At 43.6% G+C, this 17963-nt stretch overlaps 1 protein-coding gene across 1 annotated transcript; it reads right to left on the bottom strand.

Moving 5' to 3' along the window:
- Nucleotides 1-5166: 5166 nt before the first annotated feature.
- Nucleotides 5167-10551, bottom strand: MBOAT4 (membrane bound O-acyltransferase domain containing 4). Its single transcript, XM_047770240.1, has 3 exons — nucleotides 10452-10551; nucleotides 9977-10232; nucleotides 5167-6792 (listed from the first exon to the last, which is right to left on the bottom strand). Exons 1-3 carry the CDS (start codon nucleotides 10549-10551, stop codon nucleotides 5829-5831), a joined length of 1320 nt encoding a protein of 439 aa, XP_047626196.1. The 3' UTR covers nucleotides 5167-5828.
- Between the last annotated feature and the right edge of the window lie 7412 nt (nucleotides 10552-17963).

The raw sequence follows: 17963 nt of genomic DNA, 5'->3' as shown, positions 1-17963 counted from the left end.
TGAGAAATTAAGACCATAAAACATTCCTTTTTCAATTACAGTTCTGTTTTCCTGTGTGTGCTTAGAGGCAATACTAATAGGGGGAAATCAAGAAATTTTTATGTTAGGAGCCAGTAAATGGCTAACACTATGAAAGAAATTTGCTGCAGTTTACAACCATAGGGACTGTCAAATAGAATACAGCATTATAGAATGAGCATGAGTATTTCCATATGTGTTTGAAAGAGCATTACTGCTTTATAATTTGGCAATCTTGATTTACAGCTTGGAATTTAATATCAGAAATGTCTTTCTCTTGTCAGATCAGTTATTTGGTATTATGTAAATAGAATGTGGCGTAAATGTCAGTGAACATGTATAGATTTGTGAACCTCCCCACAATAGGACAGATTTTCCTGAAAGCTCGGTATACATACTACTTACAGAGAACATTTGAAGATGGTTTCTAAAAGTGTTCACAATTGAACAACTTCTTAGGATTAAATTAAGATGGATAGATTTTGACTTATCTTTGTCATACACTATTTTATTTTTAGGGTCACACCCACAGCATCTGAAAGGTCCCAGGCTACAGGTCAAATCAGAGCTATAGCCGCCAGCCTACACCACAGCCACTGCAATACCCCATCCTTAACCCACTGAGCAGAGCCAGGGATCAAACGTTCGTCCTCAAAGATACTTACCACTGAGCCACAACGGGAACTCCCCAGTTATAATTCTTGATAAACAACTCATATAACTAACTGTAACCTTGTGGGTTTTGCTCTTATAAGCCCCTCTTCCTGTGATGCCAATGCTTTGAAGATAAGGAGTATTAATTATCTTAGGGGTCGTGCTGACTCACTGTGTATTATCTGTAGAAACCTTGAAGACGTGTAACCCTGTCATGTTTGATGTAGGCTCTGTTCTGACCAGATACAAAACTGTAGTGAAAACCATGCTTCTCCCGAGCACTTTCTTCTTTGGTGGAGACTGCACTCCCAGGCCCAGCTTGGCTGGAATAAAACTCTCTTCTACTCCTTATTAGAGATTGTTGTTCGATTATTTGCATCAACACCAGCATTCTGAGCTTTTCAGTTATCATGGCTAATCCCACTTGTCGGGATTTCCAGTCTCTAGAATCTCACATGATAGTGTCACACAGTGAGATGAGGTCCCCTGGAGGGGCAGGTCTTTAAGGGCTCCTACCAAACCCTTGAGAGTAATCTGGCTGATATGGAGGTGAGAGGCCAGAAGTCAGGACATGTATACCCAATGGGGGCATAGCCCTAATACTTGGCCCACAGAATCTAATTCACTTGTCCAGGGCTTTTGCCCACAGGTCAGAGGCTGCTGACCTTTAACTGGCATTTGCAGAAGATGAGCATGATTTGTCAACATAGGAGCCAGGAGAAATTAGAAAGCAAAGGTGGGCTGGGGCCACTTCTAGATCAAACAAGAGAAGAAAAACATCAAAGCCAGTTCTAGAAGCAAGGTCAGAGCCATGAGATTTATAGTAAGAGGAAAAGAAGCAGGTGCACTTGGCCATGTGTCAAAGGGAATCTGGGAGGCAATGGCAGGGTCCTGGGAGTAACAATCAGTAACTGAGGGAAACGGAAACTAAAGTTGCCAAAGAGGAGTTCCCTGGTGGCCTAGAGGTTAAAGATTCAGTGTTGTCACTGCTGTGACTCCGGTTACTGCTGTGGCGTGGTTCAAACCCTGGCCAGGAAATTCCACATGGGTGTGGCCAAAAAATAAAAAATAAGTTGTCTGAGTCCCCTTTGAGACTCAGTGGATCAAGGACTTGATATTCTCTCTATGTGGGTGCAGATTTGATCCCTAGCCTCACTCAGTGAGTTAAGGATCTGGTGTTGCCAAGACTGTGTCATAGGGATCAGCTGCAGCTCCAGTTTGAACCCCAGCCTAGGAACTTCCATATGTTGCAGGTTTGGCCATAAAGAAAAAGAAAAAAAAACGCTGTCAAGCAGCCAGGAACTGAGAGAGTTAAGTGCTAACAAAGGAAACAAGGACGGAAGATGCAGACTCTGTTCTCTGCCCTTCTGGGGTCCCAAGATCTCCTCTGCAGACAGACTACTCCCAGGAGTAATTCCCTCACGTTGCCTCACTCTTGAAACTGTCCAGCTAAAGGAAGCACTTCCTAGAAGATGCAACTAGAAAGACAAGGAAGTAGATGTCCTGGTTTTAACCAATCAGAGAAGCAGAAATTACCCCTAGCCAGATATGGAGAGCAAGTTGCACTTTAAATGACTTCATTAACCAACTCCTTTTAAAATTGAACATTCCCATAATCACTTCCCTAACCGTTAAAAGCACTCACTTAAAATCAGTGAAGTGTAACAGATACACAGAAACTTGGATGAATCTGAAGTGTACAGTTTGAAAGATTTTCATAATTGGGGAACCATGTAGCCAGCTCCCCACAAGTGACTCTATAAAAAAACATTCATTTTTAATGGCCCTGTAATAGTCCCTCATAATTTGAGGGACTTAAATTATTCTCTTGTTGAATCTTTTTTCCATAATAAATAATGCTGCAATGACTAAACTTTTCCAGCAATTTATGACACTACTATCCCACTTGCCTCTCTGGGTGGATTCTAAGGATTGCCATTTCTTTTTCACTTTTTTTTTTTTCCCCCAGGGCCTCACCTGCAGCATATGGAGGTTCCCAAGCTAGGGGTCTAACTGGAGCTGTTGCTGCTGGCCTACACCACAGCCACAGCAATGCAGCATCCAAGCCGTGTCTGTGACCTACACCACAGCACAAGGAAATGCTGGATCCTTAACACACTGAGCAAGGCCAGGGATCAAACCTGCAACCTCATGGTTCCTAGTCGTATTCGTTTCTGCTGAGCCACAACAAGAACTCCCTAAGGATTGCTATTTCAATGCTTGTGATGATCTTAGAGTCTTAACACTCTCTTGGCTAGTTACTGTTTCCTCTTTGTCCCCAACCCTGGAAACCCTATTTGTCCGCATTGTCTCCTCTGAGCTATTGGGTGTAGTGAGAGAAAGTGTAGATTAAGACCACAACACATTCATGCCACCTGTTCAAGGCCCTTGCTGCTTGTTGTGCTATTTTCTATGTGTTAAGATTGGGGGCTGTTTCTTTGCTCTAATGTGAGTGAGTGATAACTGCCATAACTTTTTTTTCATTGCACCCACAGCATGTAGAACTTCCCATACCAGGGATTGAACCTATGCCACAGCCGTGACCTGAGCCACAGCAGTGACAATGCTGGATCCTTAACCCACTGAGCCATCAGCGAACTCCAAAATAACTTTCCAAGTGATCCATAACTTCTTAGTATTATCTTTGTCAGGTTAAAGATTAAAAGCTTTCTTGCATTTTTATATTTTGAGGATGAAAATAATTGGTTTTAGAAGTTTAGATACTTGTACATTGCTTCATGTGATGGCATAGATGTAATCCTGGGGTTAGCAGATGATTTTAAGCAGTACACAAATGCTTCTCATTTAAAGAAATAACGTGTTTCTTTTAGTGAGCCTCAGAACAAAATATAATTAGTACACAAAAGCGAATTTTCACCAATGCTACTGCTTAGAAAGAGGGCATATTTTTAAAATAAGGTGAGTTAGGAGTTCCCGTTGTGGCTCAGTGGGTTAAGAACCCGACTAGTATCTGTGAAGATGAGAGTTAGATCCCTAACCTCACTCATTGGGTTAAAGGATCTACGTTGCTGCAAGCTGTGGTGTAGGTAACAGATGCAGCGTGGATCCTGAGATGCTGTGGCTGTGGTGTAGGCCAGCAGCTGCAACTCCAGTTTGACCCCTAGCCTGAGAACTTCCATATGCCATGGGTGCAGCCCTAAAAAGGAAAAAAAAATAATAATAATAAAGTGAGGTGAGTTAAAGTTAAAGAAAAAAGTAAGTTATATCATCATCCAGGTGATCCACTGATGTAGTAGTACTGGGGAAATGCTAGTTATAGTGATAATTGCTTCACTGTAACTTGGGAGTCCTACATCTTTCTCTTGGTGTATTTTAAATCCTAACAGAGGAAGTTATTTAGGATATGCCAAGAAAAAGGACCAGACCCTCAAGGCTGTACCAAAACAATGTTTACTTTTGTTACTGATCTCTTTGTGGGACATATTTCATGAGTCAGTTTTGCAATTAGCAGTGATGTAAGTGGTTATCTAGTCTTCACTGGATTTTTGGTTTAACATATCTCTGATGTAATATCAACCTTTCCATTTTTTAAACCAAGTTTTTCCGATTACCTGTAGAGAGGGATGAGTCTCTAGATCATGTGAAAAATCAGTATGATAATATGATTTATGTTTTGTTTTGTTGTTGGTTTTGTCTTGCTAAATTCATATTCCAGGACCAAGTGGACCTCTTGGACACTCAATTTTTGGATGTCCACATACAGATCTTCCTCCACTGATAATAGGGTTCCACCCTGATAAACCCATCATAAGCTGAAAATGCATTTAACACACCTAACCTACAGAACATCATAACCTAGCCTACATTAAACATGCTCAGAACACTTAACATTAACCTATAGTTGGGCAAAATCATCTAACACAATGTCTCTTTGTATTAATGTGTTGAATATCTCATGTAATTGATTGAATACTGTACTGAAAGTGGATGTTGTCTGAGTCCAGAATGGTTGGAAGTGTATCAGTTCTTTACTCCCATGATCACGTGACTGACTCAGAGCTGCGGCTGCCCTGCCCCAGCATCACTAGGGAGCATTGCATCATAAATTGCCATCCAGGAAAAGATCATAATTCAAAATTCAAAGAGGTATGGCTCCTACTGAATGCGTATTGCTTTTGCAGTACTGTAAAGTCGAAAAGTCGTAACTCAAACCATCAGGGGGTTTCAGTGGTTAAGGATCCAGTGTTGTCACTGCTGTGGCTCGGGTTCGTCCCTGGCCTGGGAACTTCCACATGCTGCGGGCACGGCCAAAAAAAAAAAAATCTTAAGTTGGAAATCATCTGTATATACGATTTCCCATTTGGTTTGCAGTGCCGTATGTTTTTATGTATCATATTAAACCTAAACTTTACTTCCACACCTAAACTGTAAACCTAAGGGAGGAAATCATGTCTTTTTCTTTTCTCAATCCGTAGTAACATTATTAATAGCTTATTAAAGTAGATACGCAAATCCCTATGCCAAGGCATCAGGTATAGACATTCAATACTTTTATTTATTTATTTATTTATTTTTGTCTTTTTGCCTTTTCTAGGGCCCCTCCCAGGGCATATGGAGGTTCTCAGGCTAGGGTCTAATCAGAGCTGTTGCTGCTGGCTGCGTCTGTGACCTACACCACAGCTCATGGCAACGCTGTATCCTTAACCCACTGATCGAGGCCAGGTATCGAACCCTTAACTTCTTGGTTCCAAGTCGGATCCTTTAACCACTGAGCCGTGACGGTAACTCTGACATTCAATACTTAAACACTTTTATTGTGGAAAGGCTCAAGCACATGCATCTTCAAGGCACCATCTAGCACTTTCTTTTTTGTGTGTATGTGTGTCTGTCTTTTTGTCCTTTTAGGGCCATACCCACGGCATATGGAGGTTCCCAGGCTAGGAGTTGAATCGGAGCTGTAGCCACCAGCCTACACCAGAGCCAGAGCAACGCCAGATCCGAGCCACATCTGTGACCTACACCACAGCTCACGGCAACACTGGATCCTTAACCCACTGAGCAAGGCCAGGGATCGAACCCTCAACCTCATGGTTCCTAGTCGGATTCGTTTCTGCTGCACATGACAGGAACTCCTCATCTGGCACTTTCTAAAGTCTGTTTCAATAGGTGTATAAGGTGAAGGCTGGGGAAAGATGTCAGTTACATTTATGCTTTCTCTTTGCTAATAGAAAAAACAAAATACAGTACACCATGGGGAAGACACTGTTGTAAGAATTACACAGCAGCCAGAGAGAGGAGAGACTCCTGGCCTCCACAGCCAGTATTATGTAGGCAATGATGAGCTGTGTGTGGGCCCAGGTGAGAGTTCTGTAGAGCAGCCACATCAGCTGGGACCTGATGGATACCTTGGCAAAGGTGTGGATCAGGTAATCGGCTTTCACCATCACAGCCCAGCAGAGGAAACCAAACACTTGCCCTGGGTGGAGTCCGTGCCACCAGGCGGAGAAGACGAATGTCTGCAGCAAGGGCCAGGTCCTGCCCTGCTGGAAAACGAGGCGCCGGAGCCACTGTGCTGTGCTCTGGTTCCACTTTCTGGTGAATAGGGATAGCTTGTGGGTGGTTTCCAGCATCCAAATGTCTGCATCAGGGACAAAACTTTCCTCACCGGTGCTCCCACCAAACCCAGAACCAAAGCCCGCTGCTTGGAGGAGGGACTCATCCAGGATCCAGTGGGAATAGTAGGTGAGTTTGAAGAGCCCAGCCATGGACCACATGATATAGACGCATTGCAGGTGCCGACAATCAGTCAATCCAGCCCCTACGCTCACCGCCCACCTCATGACCACCTTCAGACACTCTAGTCCCAGAATCTGCAGCCCCTGCCAGGTCAGAGCCCAGAGAGAGTGCCTGGGATCCCAACTGCTGGGCCCTTGAACACGAGACTGAAATCTCTGGAAGGAACACAGAGGGCCTCCAAGGAGAGCAGGGAAAAAGAGCAAGTAGCTGCAATAGGGCAGTGCCTTCCACAGACGCTTAGGCAGAGAACTCTCGCTTCCTATAGCTTCCGATGCCACCTCCACTTTGCCCTCAAAAATGTCCAGGGAGAGGGATGTGACCCTCTGGGTCAAGAGCATGAGGGAAGAAAGAGTGATGCAGAACCTGAAAGAGATTCATTTTGTTGTTTTTAATTTTTGGCCACCCCATGGCATGTGGGGCTCCTGGGCAAGGGATCAGATCCAAACTATAGACGCTGCAGCAACGCCAGATCCTTAACCCACCGTGACAGGCTGGGGTCAAACCCATGTCCCAGGGCTCCCAAGACACCATCTATCGTGTTGTGCCACAGAGGAAGCTCAGAGATTTTGTTTTTTAATGTAAAAAAAAAATTCCACATTCAGGAGTTCCTGCTGTGGCACAGTGGGTTAAGAATGCAACAGCAGGAGTTCCCATTGTAGCGCAGTGGTTAACGAATCCAACTAGGAACCATGAGGTTGCGGGTTCGGTCCCTGCCCTTGCTCAGTGGGTTAACGATCCGGCGTTGCCATGAGCTGTGGTGTAGGTTGCAGACGCGGCTCGGATCCAGCGTTGCTGTGGCTCTGGCGTAGGCTGGTGGCTGCAGCTCCGATTCGACCCCTAGCCTGGGAACCTCCATATGCCGCGGGAGCGGCCCATGAAATAGCAAAAAAAGAAAAAAAAAAAAAGAATGCAACAGTAGCGGCTTGGGTCACTGCAGAGGCGAGGGTTCAATCCCCCACCCAGCACAGTGGGTTAAAGGATCCAGTATAGGTTGCAGCTATAGCTCAGATTCAGTCCTTGGCCCGGGAACTTCCATATGGTACAGGTGTGACCATTAAATAAGGAAATGAACAAACCAAAAACTCCATGTTTATCTCCTTCCAATCTCTCACACAAGACCCACGGCAAATAGGTAGCTCTAAACAATTACTGCCAATTTCATGGCTTGCCGTGCCCCCGCAAAGACTCTTGGGTTAATTCAGAACCACAAGCTCCTCTGAGCAGGATGGAAAGCTAAATGGGGAAATGCATCCTTACTCAGAGAGTCAAATAGAATAATGACAAGGAATATTGTGGTGAAATATTGATTATAGTATTTCTAGGAATAGCTTATAAAGCTTAGGATCAGGGGTCTGGGTGAAAATTGCCATGGAAGAAATGAAGCTTTAGTTGTGTTTCATCTTAGTTCTTCCTACAGAGATTACAGGGAGTTGAAGATTTGGAATGTGAACCAGTCTCTGACTGTGAGATTCTGCAGGCTCTGGGACTGGGCCTGAGGAATAGTGAGTCAGGCTAGAGGTTCAGGGGTATGCTGAGTCATTAGCAAGTTGGGTGTGTTCTTAACTAGTCACCTGAGCTGTTCCAGCCTCACCATCACCGAGTACAGAAGGTCCTCTTGGCAAGATTATCATGGAGAAAATTAATGAAAATTGTAGAGTGACACACTCTACACTCAGGAATATTGTCCCACGGGAAGAAAATGGCACTGGTTCCTGACCACTGCTGTTTCTATCTGTGGTGTCTGAGAACTTAACGACAACTGACCCCCTTATTTGACTTATCCTAATAGTCAGCAAAGTTGCCGACAAACGCCACCAATCCCTGTTCACTCACCTTCTGTTAAGGGCTGACTGTGCCCCTCCCCCTCTACCCCATTCATATGTTGGAAGTCCTAACTTGCCATACCTCCGAATGTGACTTTTTTGGAGATGAGTCTTTAAAGATTAAAGTAAAACGAGGTCTTGAGGATTGGGCCCTAATCCAAAATGACCGGTTTCCATGTAAGAAGAGATCAGGGAGTTCCCATTGTGACTCAGGGGTAATGAACCCAATTAGTATCCATGAAGACATAGGTTCAATCCCTGGTCTCGCTCAGTGGGTTAAGGATCCGGTGTTGCCATGAGCTGTGGTGTAGGTCACAGACACAGCTCAGATCTGGCATTGCTATGGCTGTGGCGTAGGCCGGCAGCTACAGCTCTGATTCAACTCCTAGCCTGGGAAATTTTATATGCCTCAGGTGCAGCTCTAAAAAAAAAAGAGAGAGCGAGATCAGGACACACACACAGAGGGACAACCATGTGAAAGCACAGGGAGAAGAAGGCACCTACAAGCCAAGGAGAAGGGCCTCAGGAGAAGCCGAACCTGAGAACACCTTGACCTTGGACTTCCAGCCTCCAGAGGAAATAAACGTGTGTTATTGAAGCCAACTGTGTCTGAGTATTTTGTATGAGAGCCAGAGCAACGTAATGCATCTTCCCAACTCAGCTCTGGCTCGGTCTCCCTCCCATCCAGCCAGATCCTGTTCTACTTGCTTCTCCAGCCCCTATCATGTCTGGCTTCCTCCTGAAATCCTAAGTCAGTACTGTCCACTCACTACCCACCCACCATCTTGTCTTTTCTTCAGAGAAGCAGGCCCTGTAGTCTTTGGTGAAAAGAGTCAGAACAAAGGAAAGGATTCTGGGTGTGGGAGGATGGCAAAAGGAGGAACCAGTGGCAGCTGGAATCAGAGAAGTGACAGTCCTGGACAGGGCATGGCTCCAGTTCACTGAGCCACCATGGAGCCAGACCAGCGGTGGTAACAGAGGGCGCAGCACACCTCAGGATGACGGAGGTACTTGTTTCCCTCTAATCTTGGTGAGCTCACTGATCCAGAAAATACATTCCCTAGATTCTATTTAGCATCTGATTTTTTTTTCCCTGGATTGGGTGACTTCTCTTTTTCAAGGTTGGAACAGCTGAGTCTCAATGAAAGTTAAACTCCTGCAAAGCAGGTGCTGTGGGAAGGCAGCAAAGGTTTACAGTATATTTAAATCTTCCCTGTCCTGCGACAAGGGAGGGGAGGCTGCTAGCAATGTGTCTGAACCACCTACACTAAGGCATGCGTCCTGTGCTTAGTCACCTCCAGGCTGGCCTCATCTGTAGGCCTCAGGACTCCTGGTCCCCACCCCCTTTTTCTGGCACAGTGACAATTACGATAATGCCAGGCAATGTGCCACACAGGCAGCACATAGTAGTCATTAGGATGTTAGTTGCATAATTACACTTGTATTCATTACCTATAACATAAGAGGCTTGCAAGATAGGTATTGTTCTCCCCCCAAAACACACACATGCACACACGCGCGCGCGCGCACACACACACACACATCCTTTATTTCAGAAAAAGACACCGAGGCTGAGAGAGGTTGAGTGACTCACTCAAGATCACACTGCTGAGATGTGGAAGAAATCGGATTCAAACTCAACACCCAGGTGCTCTCCACCTCCGCCCAGGTGCAAGCAAACCCCTGGCGTGCTGGGTCCCAGCACAGGAACCGGGCCGCTTTACCTTGTGGAAGGAGATTCTTGCAGATAATACTCCGTGTAGTGCAGTCCCAGATGGCACAGCGTCTGCCAGCTCATCTGAAAGAGGAAGGTCGGCCTGTGGACGTGCCGGGGGCCGAGCGAGTGGATCAGGACCACGGCGCCCAGAGCCGGGACGAAGACCAGCACAGCGAAAGCACCCATGGCGGCCACGGCCAGTGCGCCCCCTCCCGCCAGGAGGAAGAGGTACCTGAAACACAGGGCACCCGGCACAGCGACACCTAAGTCACTCCAGATGGCAATTCACCCTGGGAAACCAATGGAGGTGGGCCGCACCCACCCTCCTTCAAGAGTCACCCTGTTGTCACTCTGGTGCCTTCCTTGTGTTCTTCTGAAGGAGAGAAACGTGGGGGGAAGAGCCAGAGTCGATTTGTAAACCACTTCCTCTGGAGACAAATCTTGACAACACCGGGCACCCCTCTTTGACACCTGCTCCCCACGATCCTGTGGGACAGGTCCAGAATGTTTCCCATTAGGGCCACCCCCGGCCAGGTAACCGCTGCCTCTCCACAAAAATGACGGGGATGGAGGCATCACCATGTCCAGGTGAGGCTCTTCCTCTTCACAGGGTGGCACTGCCCTGGGCCTTAGAGGTGGGGGCGGGGGACTCAGTACCTCCCTTTGATAACTATTTGCAAATTCAATTACAGCCCCTCTAACTGTATTGTTTAACAATCTGTACCTCAGGAAGGGGGTTCTTCAGGGTGCAGCTTCAGGAGGGACACACATAGAGCGGTGAGGAAGAAAGGGAACACCAACCTAGCCCACCAGATCAGCTGAAACAACTCTGGGAATCAACAAGGTGACAGATGTCACAGCCAGATCTCCCTCACATCCTATTTAGTAATTTTTGACAAATGCATACATAGTTTAGCCTACTCTCCTAATTAATACAAATAAAATCATATAATATGTGCTTTGAATAAAGCTATCATTAGTATAATATTTTGGGGGGTTTTAAATAAATTTTATTGGACTTAAATTTTATTGGACTTAAATTTTATTGTTGACTTAGAAAGTTGTGTCAATTTCAGGTGTACAGCAAAGTAAATCAGTTATACATATATCCATTCCTGTTCAGATTCTTTTCTCATATAGATTGTTACACAGTATTGAGTAGATTACCTTGTGCTATATATGGTAGGTCCTTGAGTATAATATTTTGTTTTGTTTCCTTTTTCTGGCCACACCTGCAGCATATGGAAGTTCTCAGTCTAGGGGTGGAATCAGAGCTGCGCCTGCTGCTTCCATCACTGTTTGAGGCAACGATGGATCCTTAACCCACCGAGTGAGGCTAGGGATCAAACCCACATCCTCACAGAGACAATGTTGGGTCTTTAACCCAATGAGCCACAATGGGAACCCCCATTTTTTTTTAATTTATTGAAGTATAGTTGATACATAGTGCTTCAAATATACAGCAAAATGACTCAGTTATGTATATATGTATATATATATTCTTTTTCAGATTCTTATCTATTATAGGTTATTATAAGATATTGAATATAGTTCCTTGTGGTATACAGCAGGCCCTTGTTGTTTATTATATATATAATAGTGTATATGTGTTAATCCCAAACTCCTAATTTATCTCTAATCCCCTCATCCCCTTTAGTAACCGTAAGTTTGTTTTCTATGTCTCTGAGTCTATTTCTGTTTTGTAAATAAGTTCTTCATATTATTTTTTAAGTTTCCACATATAAGGAATATCATATGATATTTGTCTTTACATCTGCCCTTAATTCTCTTTATTGCCCTTTAAGACCTCATGATTTAGCACTTTCTGTAATGCTGGAAATACCCACATCAATGAAGTGGTTTGGGGAATGTGCCTCCTTTGGAAGCCAGTGAATCTGCAAAGGCCCCAAAGATCCCACATTATTAGGACTTGGCTCCTCTTTCCATGTGTGAAGATGTGTTTGCTTTTTCCTTTTAATTGGTACCTAATTAATACATCTGAACAAAGAGGTTAGGAAAAAAAAAATTGTGAAACAGGGACTGAGTGGTCCAGGACAGGAAAAGTGAATCAAAGAGGAATTTCTCAGGAGATCCCTGGTGGTTCAGCGGGCTAAGGCTCCAGTGTTTTCACTACCATGGCTCTGGTCACTGCTGTGGCACAGGTTCAATGCATATGCCATGGGTGTGGCCAAAAAAGAAAGAAAAAAAAAAGAGGAACTCCTCTATATCACAGCTTCTTGGTGCTGATGCACATGCCTTTGCAAGAATTTCTTTCATTCTTGAGGGAGATGGTAGGTGTCTGGGTGTGAGAAATTCTATTCCACAGGCCCTGCAGTTTCCTGAGCTGCATTTTGAACCTATGCTTAGGAGTGAATCCTCCCCCACCCGCCCTGATAAACACTGTGTCCCAAGCCTTCGCCTCCCTGCCATCATAAAATAAGGGAAAATGTTTATTCTTTATACCGCAGAAGTGAAACATGAAACAGTACTCTTCCCAGAAGTAACTGTCCTGAGAATCTGTAAACATTAAAATGTGCACACATGGACAGTGCAGAATGCATGATTCTTTTTAAGTGCTTATTTTATTCTGGGTATTATGCTAATAACCCCTTTATAAGAAACATCTTTATTTAAGTCTTAAAATAATCCCATGAGGTAGGCATTATTATTTCCATTTTATTTTACAGATAAACTCAGTTTATTCACATACACAAAGGACACCCAGGCAGTGAGGGGGGTGTCATGACTCACCAGGCTGACTCCAAAGCCAGCAATCTTAACCTACAGGAATTAACCCTTATTTTTTGCATTCATCTTGCATGAGTCTGATCCCCCCCCCCCCCCCCCCCCCCCCCCCCCCCCCCCGCACCTGAGCATAGAGATGTTCTCAGGCCAGGAATTGAACCCATACCATAGCAGTGAGCCCAGCCACTGAGGTGAACACCAGATCCTCGACCCTCTGGACCACAAGGGTACTCCTAGTGTTTGTGATTCTTTATCAATAGGAAACTTTTTTTTTTTTTTTGGTCTTTTTGCCTTTTCTAGGGCTGCACCCACAGCATACGGAGGTTCCCGGGCTAGGGGTCTAATCAGAGCTGTAGCTGCCAAGCCTATGCCAGAGCCACAGCAACGTGGGATCCAAGCCGTGTCTGCAACCTACGCCACAGCTCACGGCAACGCCGGATCGTTAACCCACTGAGCAAGGGCAGGGACCGAACCCGCAACCTCATGGTTCCTAGTCGGATTCGTTAACCACTGCGCCACGACAGGATCTCCTTTTTTTTTTTCTTTTTTTTTTTTTTAACAACTGCTTCCCTCATCTCCCAAACAAAGGTAAGGGGCTGTCAAAGAGTTGTGAACATGTAATAATCTACCGTAGTTTATCAAACTCAGCCATCCTGATTGCTACAGACAGCTAGACTTTATTTAAGAATCCCCGATATATACAAATCCTAATTTCAGAAATAAGTGAATTATTAGGAGGTAGAACTTTGGCAATAGATTTTTCACTTTACAAAAGATATTCCAATAAAGCTTTTTTTTAAAAAAAATAGGGACTACCTCTGGTGTATTGAGTTTATTAGCTATAAAAAATTATTTCAATCAAGTTAATCAAATCTCTAGTGACAATAATAATTGGAGCCCAGGTTGAGATATAGCTAACCTAGAAAAATTTGTTTTGACTTGTTTCATTTCTCTGAGAAATCATACAAAGGCGTTTTAAAAAATCACATAGTTTTATATTTAATAAAATTTATTTTTATTGAAAATGATAGAATTCTTCAGAAACATCTGGGGCATATGGATGTACCCATTTGGGGAATACCTGTACCATCTCAACATACATCTCTCCCCAGTTTATTTTCAACCTTTTCCCACTTAATGTGGACCTGTGCAACTCTGGCTGGGTCAATCCAGACATGATGTCAAGTTCTAGTTCTGATTCACTCTATTGGACATATTTCTGTTCAAGCAATCAGTCATCAGTGGCAGTGGTGATAACTTAAAAACAACCAGTGTAGTTAATATTTTATATTCACATCTGCACTCCAATCTGGGCTTTTTGATCTACTCCAGTATTCACAGACATAAGAGCAAAATTAGCCATCAGACCTACCTGGCACGAGTGGAAAATGAATCCATAATGCAGAGATAATTAAACAGAAGTGCAAAAGGAAAAGCAGCCCCTTGATAAAATAATACAGGATGGAGAAAGAACAGCTGAAGCCAATCCATCAGGAACTGGAACAAAAGATATTGTCCTTTCCAGAGTCCTTAGCTGGTGCTGTCCTGGAAGAGATGCCCCAAGCGGGCTCTCTTTGATCTTTTTATATGGTTTAGGATGGCCTAGGTGAGCAAAAGGCAAACAAGAACACTGGAGATAAGCAGTGTAAAAGTTGGCCTTCTGACAAAAGGAACTCACTATAGAAACCAAAACACATTTGGGGTTCTATTGCTTAATGACGTGTAGGAAAAGCGTTGCTTTCAGAAGTTTTGATTTTGCTCACATACTGCAGTATTTGCCTTTCCAGTCATCTGACTGTCATATTTTCTTCACTAAGTTAACAGAAAATCTCATTTTCTCATTGTGGGCTGTCAACATGCTGGATTGGGGACAGGGAGCAAGATCCTGAACTGTGAGGCAGGGAGACCCAACCATTCCCTCCTTAGGCTCTGTCTGTTATTTCCTTATCCCCTTTCTTTCTTTCTCTTCTTTTCTTTTTCTTTTTTTTTTTTCCATAGTATCTGTTCCCACCCCTTATAGATCTATTTCTCAGTTCTTTTATTGCCCATCTGCTTGCTCTAACGTGAGCTCTACAAGGGAGGAATTTTGTTTTGGGGTTTTTTTGTTTGTTTTTTCTAAAGTATTATTGAAGTATAATTTATTTACACTGTTGTGCTAATTTCTGCTGTACAACAAAGTGATTCAGTTAGACATAGGAAATTTTTTTTTAATTGCTATATTCCCTGCACATAGAACAGTGCTGGGTACATGTGATGTACTCAATAATGACTTGTTAAAATTCAAAGGTTTTGGAGTTCCCTGGTGGCCTAGTGGGTTGAGGATCTAGCATTGTCACTGCTGTGGCACAGGTTTGATCCCTGGCCCAGGAACTGCCACAGGTTGTGGGTTTGGCAAAAAAAAAAAATTTTTTTCCAAAAGGTTTTAAGGAAGCAAAAATGTGAAGAGGAACATTTAAAAAGAAGCTTTTCTTTGGGGTGTGGACAAGAAAGGCCAAAGACACAGCTTAAAGGCAAGACAAGAATAAAAGTCCATCTCTTGGCTGGTAGAGATTTATCCACTGAGCCCAGAGCATTACAGGCTGTCCTAGACCAGCCATTTTTCATCTCTGAGCAAGCATGCAAGAGCAAGCTGCCTTAAATAAGGGATGGAAGAGGACAGCCTGATATAAAAGCATCTTAAGGGCAAGGACCACCTGCTAGTGACAGAGAGCTCTACACAGCAGAAGAAACATGAAAGGTAGCCTCCTGGTAGCTGGGAAACTCTGAGCAAAACATTTCACCTCTCTGATTCTGAATGCCTTCATCTTAAAATTAGACATGGAGTTCATGCTGTGGTGCAGTGGGTTAAGAATCCGACTGCCTCGGCTTAGGTTGCTGTGGAGGTGAGGGTTCAATCCCCTGGGAGCAGTAGGTTAAGGATCCAGCATTGTCGAAGCCATTAAAAAAAAAAAATGTAATAGGAGTTCCCTGGTAACTCAGTGCTAAGGATCCAGCATTGTCACTGCTGTAAAACAGGTTCAATCGCCATCCTGGGAATCCACATGCCATGTATGCCACCAAAAAAAAAAAAAAAAAAGATATAATAATGCCTATTATTCAGTAGAATTGTTCTGTTGTCATCAACAGAATTGTTATGAAGATTAAATTAAGTTAAAGCCTGGGGGATAAAGCTGATTGGCTGAATGTAGTTGAAGGTAACACAATTGAATAATTAAAATGATGAGCATTACTGGGCTACCATCTTTTTTTTTTTTTTGGCTTTTTGCCATTTCTTGGGCTGCTCCCTTGACATATGGGGGTTCCCAGGCTAGGGGTTGAATTGGAGCTGTCGCCACCGGCCTACGCCACAGCCACAGCAACGTGGGATCCAAGCCGCATCTGCAACCTACACCACAGCTCACAGCAACACCGGATCCTTAACCCACTGAGCAAGGCCAGGGACCGAACCCACAACCTCATAGTTCCTAATCGGATTCGTTAACCACTGAGCCACGACGGGAATTCCTGGGCTACCATTTTAAGACAGACCTGTGCTAAGCATTAGGAATAGAAGGAAGAAGGATGAATAAGACATGGCTCCTGCCCTCAAGTAGCTTTGAATCAACTAGGGAGAAGGAAATGGCAGCAAATGCTTTCATTAAAGAACTATAGGTGCAGTATACTACCTGTACACTGTAGTGGCTAAATAAAGAAACAATCATCCACAGAGACAGGGAATTTTTTTTTGCAAGGGAAGTGGAGAAGGGGGAATGTTTAAATTGGCTCTTGAAGGATGTTTCCAAACAGATGGAGAGTTTATTCCAGGCCACAGGTGGCACAAAGACCTAGACAAACAGTAGAGCAATTACTGGGAGAAAGGAGTTCTCTAAGCAACGAATAAGCTCCCATCATATTAAACTTATTAAAATGCAACCATATTCGGTTTACCACATTAAATAACAGTGGTTTGTAATAATTTCAAAGTAGTGGTGAGAGTAAATGCTATTTTGTAAAATCTGCAACAACTGTGACATGATATAAAATATTTGTGATTTCTAATGGCTTAAATATTAGCTATTGCTAATAATATTGAACTTTATTATCTACATATAAAAACTTTTAAATTCTGAATTTCAGTGAGATGTTAGTGAAAATAAAGATGTAAACTTTTTGCCATCTTAAATAAATAAATAAATAAATGCAACCATAACCTCCATTATATATAGTTGCTAGGTTCAGAAGAACTGAGTTGCACTTAATTTGTTATTAGGGAAAAGGTTTTACTTTTTGTCACCGAATTAAATCTTTATTAATTCCTACTTATACTTTTCTTTTTGCATTTTGGAATCAGCACATTTTATTTTCAGGTCTCATTTTTGGGTTCCCCAAAAGCTGATAAACCCTAGACACCATAATATTGATGAAATGGTCCTTCTTACAAGCATGCTGTGATGGTAAATTTTGTGTCAACTTAGGCTATCTGCCCAGCATTTTTGTCAAATACCAGTCTAAATGTTGCAGGGAAGGTTTTATTTTATTTTTTGCTTTTTAGGGCCACACCCATGGCATATGGAAGTTCCCAGATTAGGGGTCAAATTGGAGCTACAGCTGCTGGCCTAGCCACAGCCACAGGAGTGTGGGATCCAAGCCTCCGAGCAGTGTTTGCAACCTACACTGCAGCTCAATGCTGGATCCTTAACCCACTTAACCCAGGCCAGGGACTGCAACACTCATTCACATGGATACTGGTTTCTGCTTGCCTCCTGCTCAGCTTGCCACTGGAAACTCTGGTATTTTTTTAGATGAGATTAACATTTAAATCGGTAGACTTTGAGTACAATAGATTACCATCCAAAATATGGGTGTGAACGGAGTTCCCACTGTGGCACAACAGGATCAGGCTCTGGGACACAGGTTTGATCTCTGCCCCGCACAGTGGGTTAAGGATCCAGTGTGTGGCTTAGGTCACAGCTATGTCTGTCTGATCCCTGGCCAGGGAACTCAGTAGGCTGTAGGGTGGCCGCCAAAAAAAAAAAAAAAAAAATTTCTATGCGTGAGCCTCATCCAATCAATTGAAGGCCTTAAGAGCAAAGACTGGTTTCCTGCAGAAAGCAATCCTGCCTTGAAGATAGTGTAACATAGAAACCCTGCCTCATTTTCCAACCTGTAGGTTTTGAATTTGAGACTGCAATATCAGCTTTTCCCTGAATTTCCAGCCTGGGTGGGGGTCTGCTTCCATGTAATCATGTAATCAATTCCTTAAAATAATA

This window comes from Phacochoerus africanus, chromosome 3 (genome assembly GCF_016906955.1).
Source record: "Phacochoerus africanus isolate WHEZ1 chromosome 3, ROS_Pafr_v1, whole genome shotgun sequence".
Classification (NCBI taxonomy): Eukaryota; Metazoa; Chordata; class Mammalia; order Artiodactyla; family Suidae; genus Phacochoerus; species Phacochoerus africanus.
The sequence above is the reverse complement of the archived record's forward strand: the minus strand, read 5'-3'. Positions and strand labels throughout refer to the sequence as shown.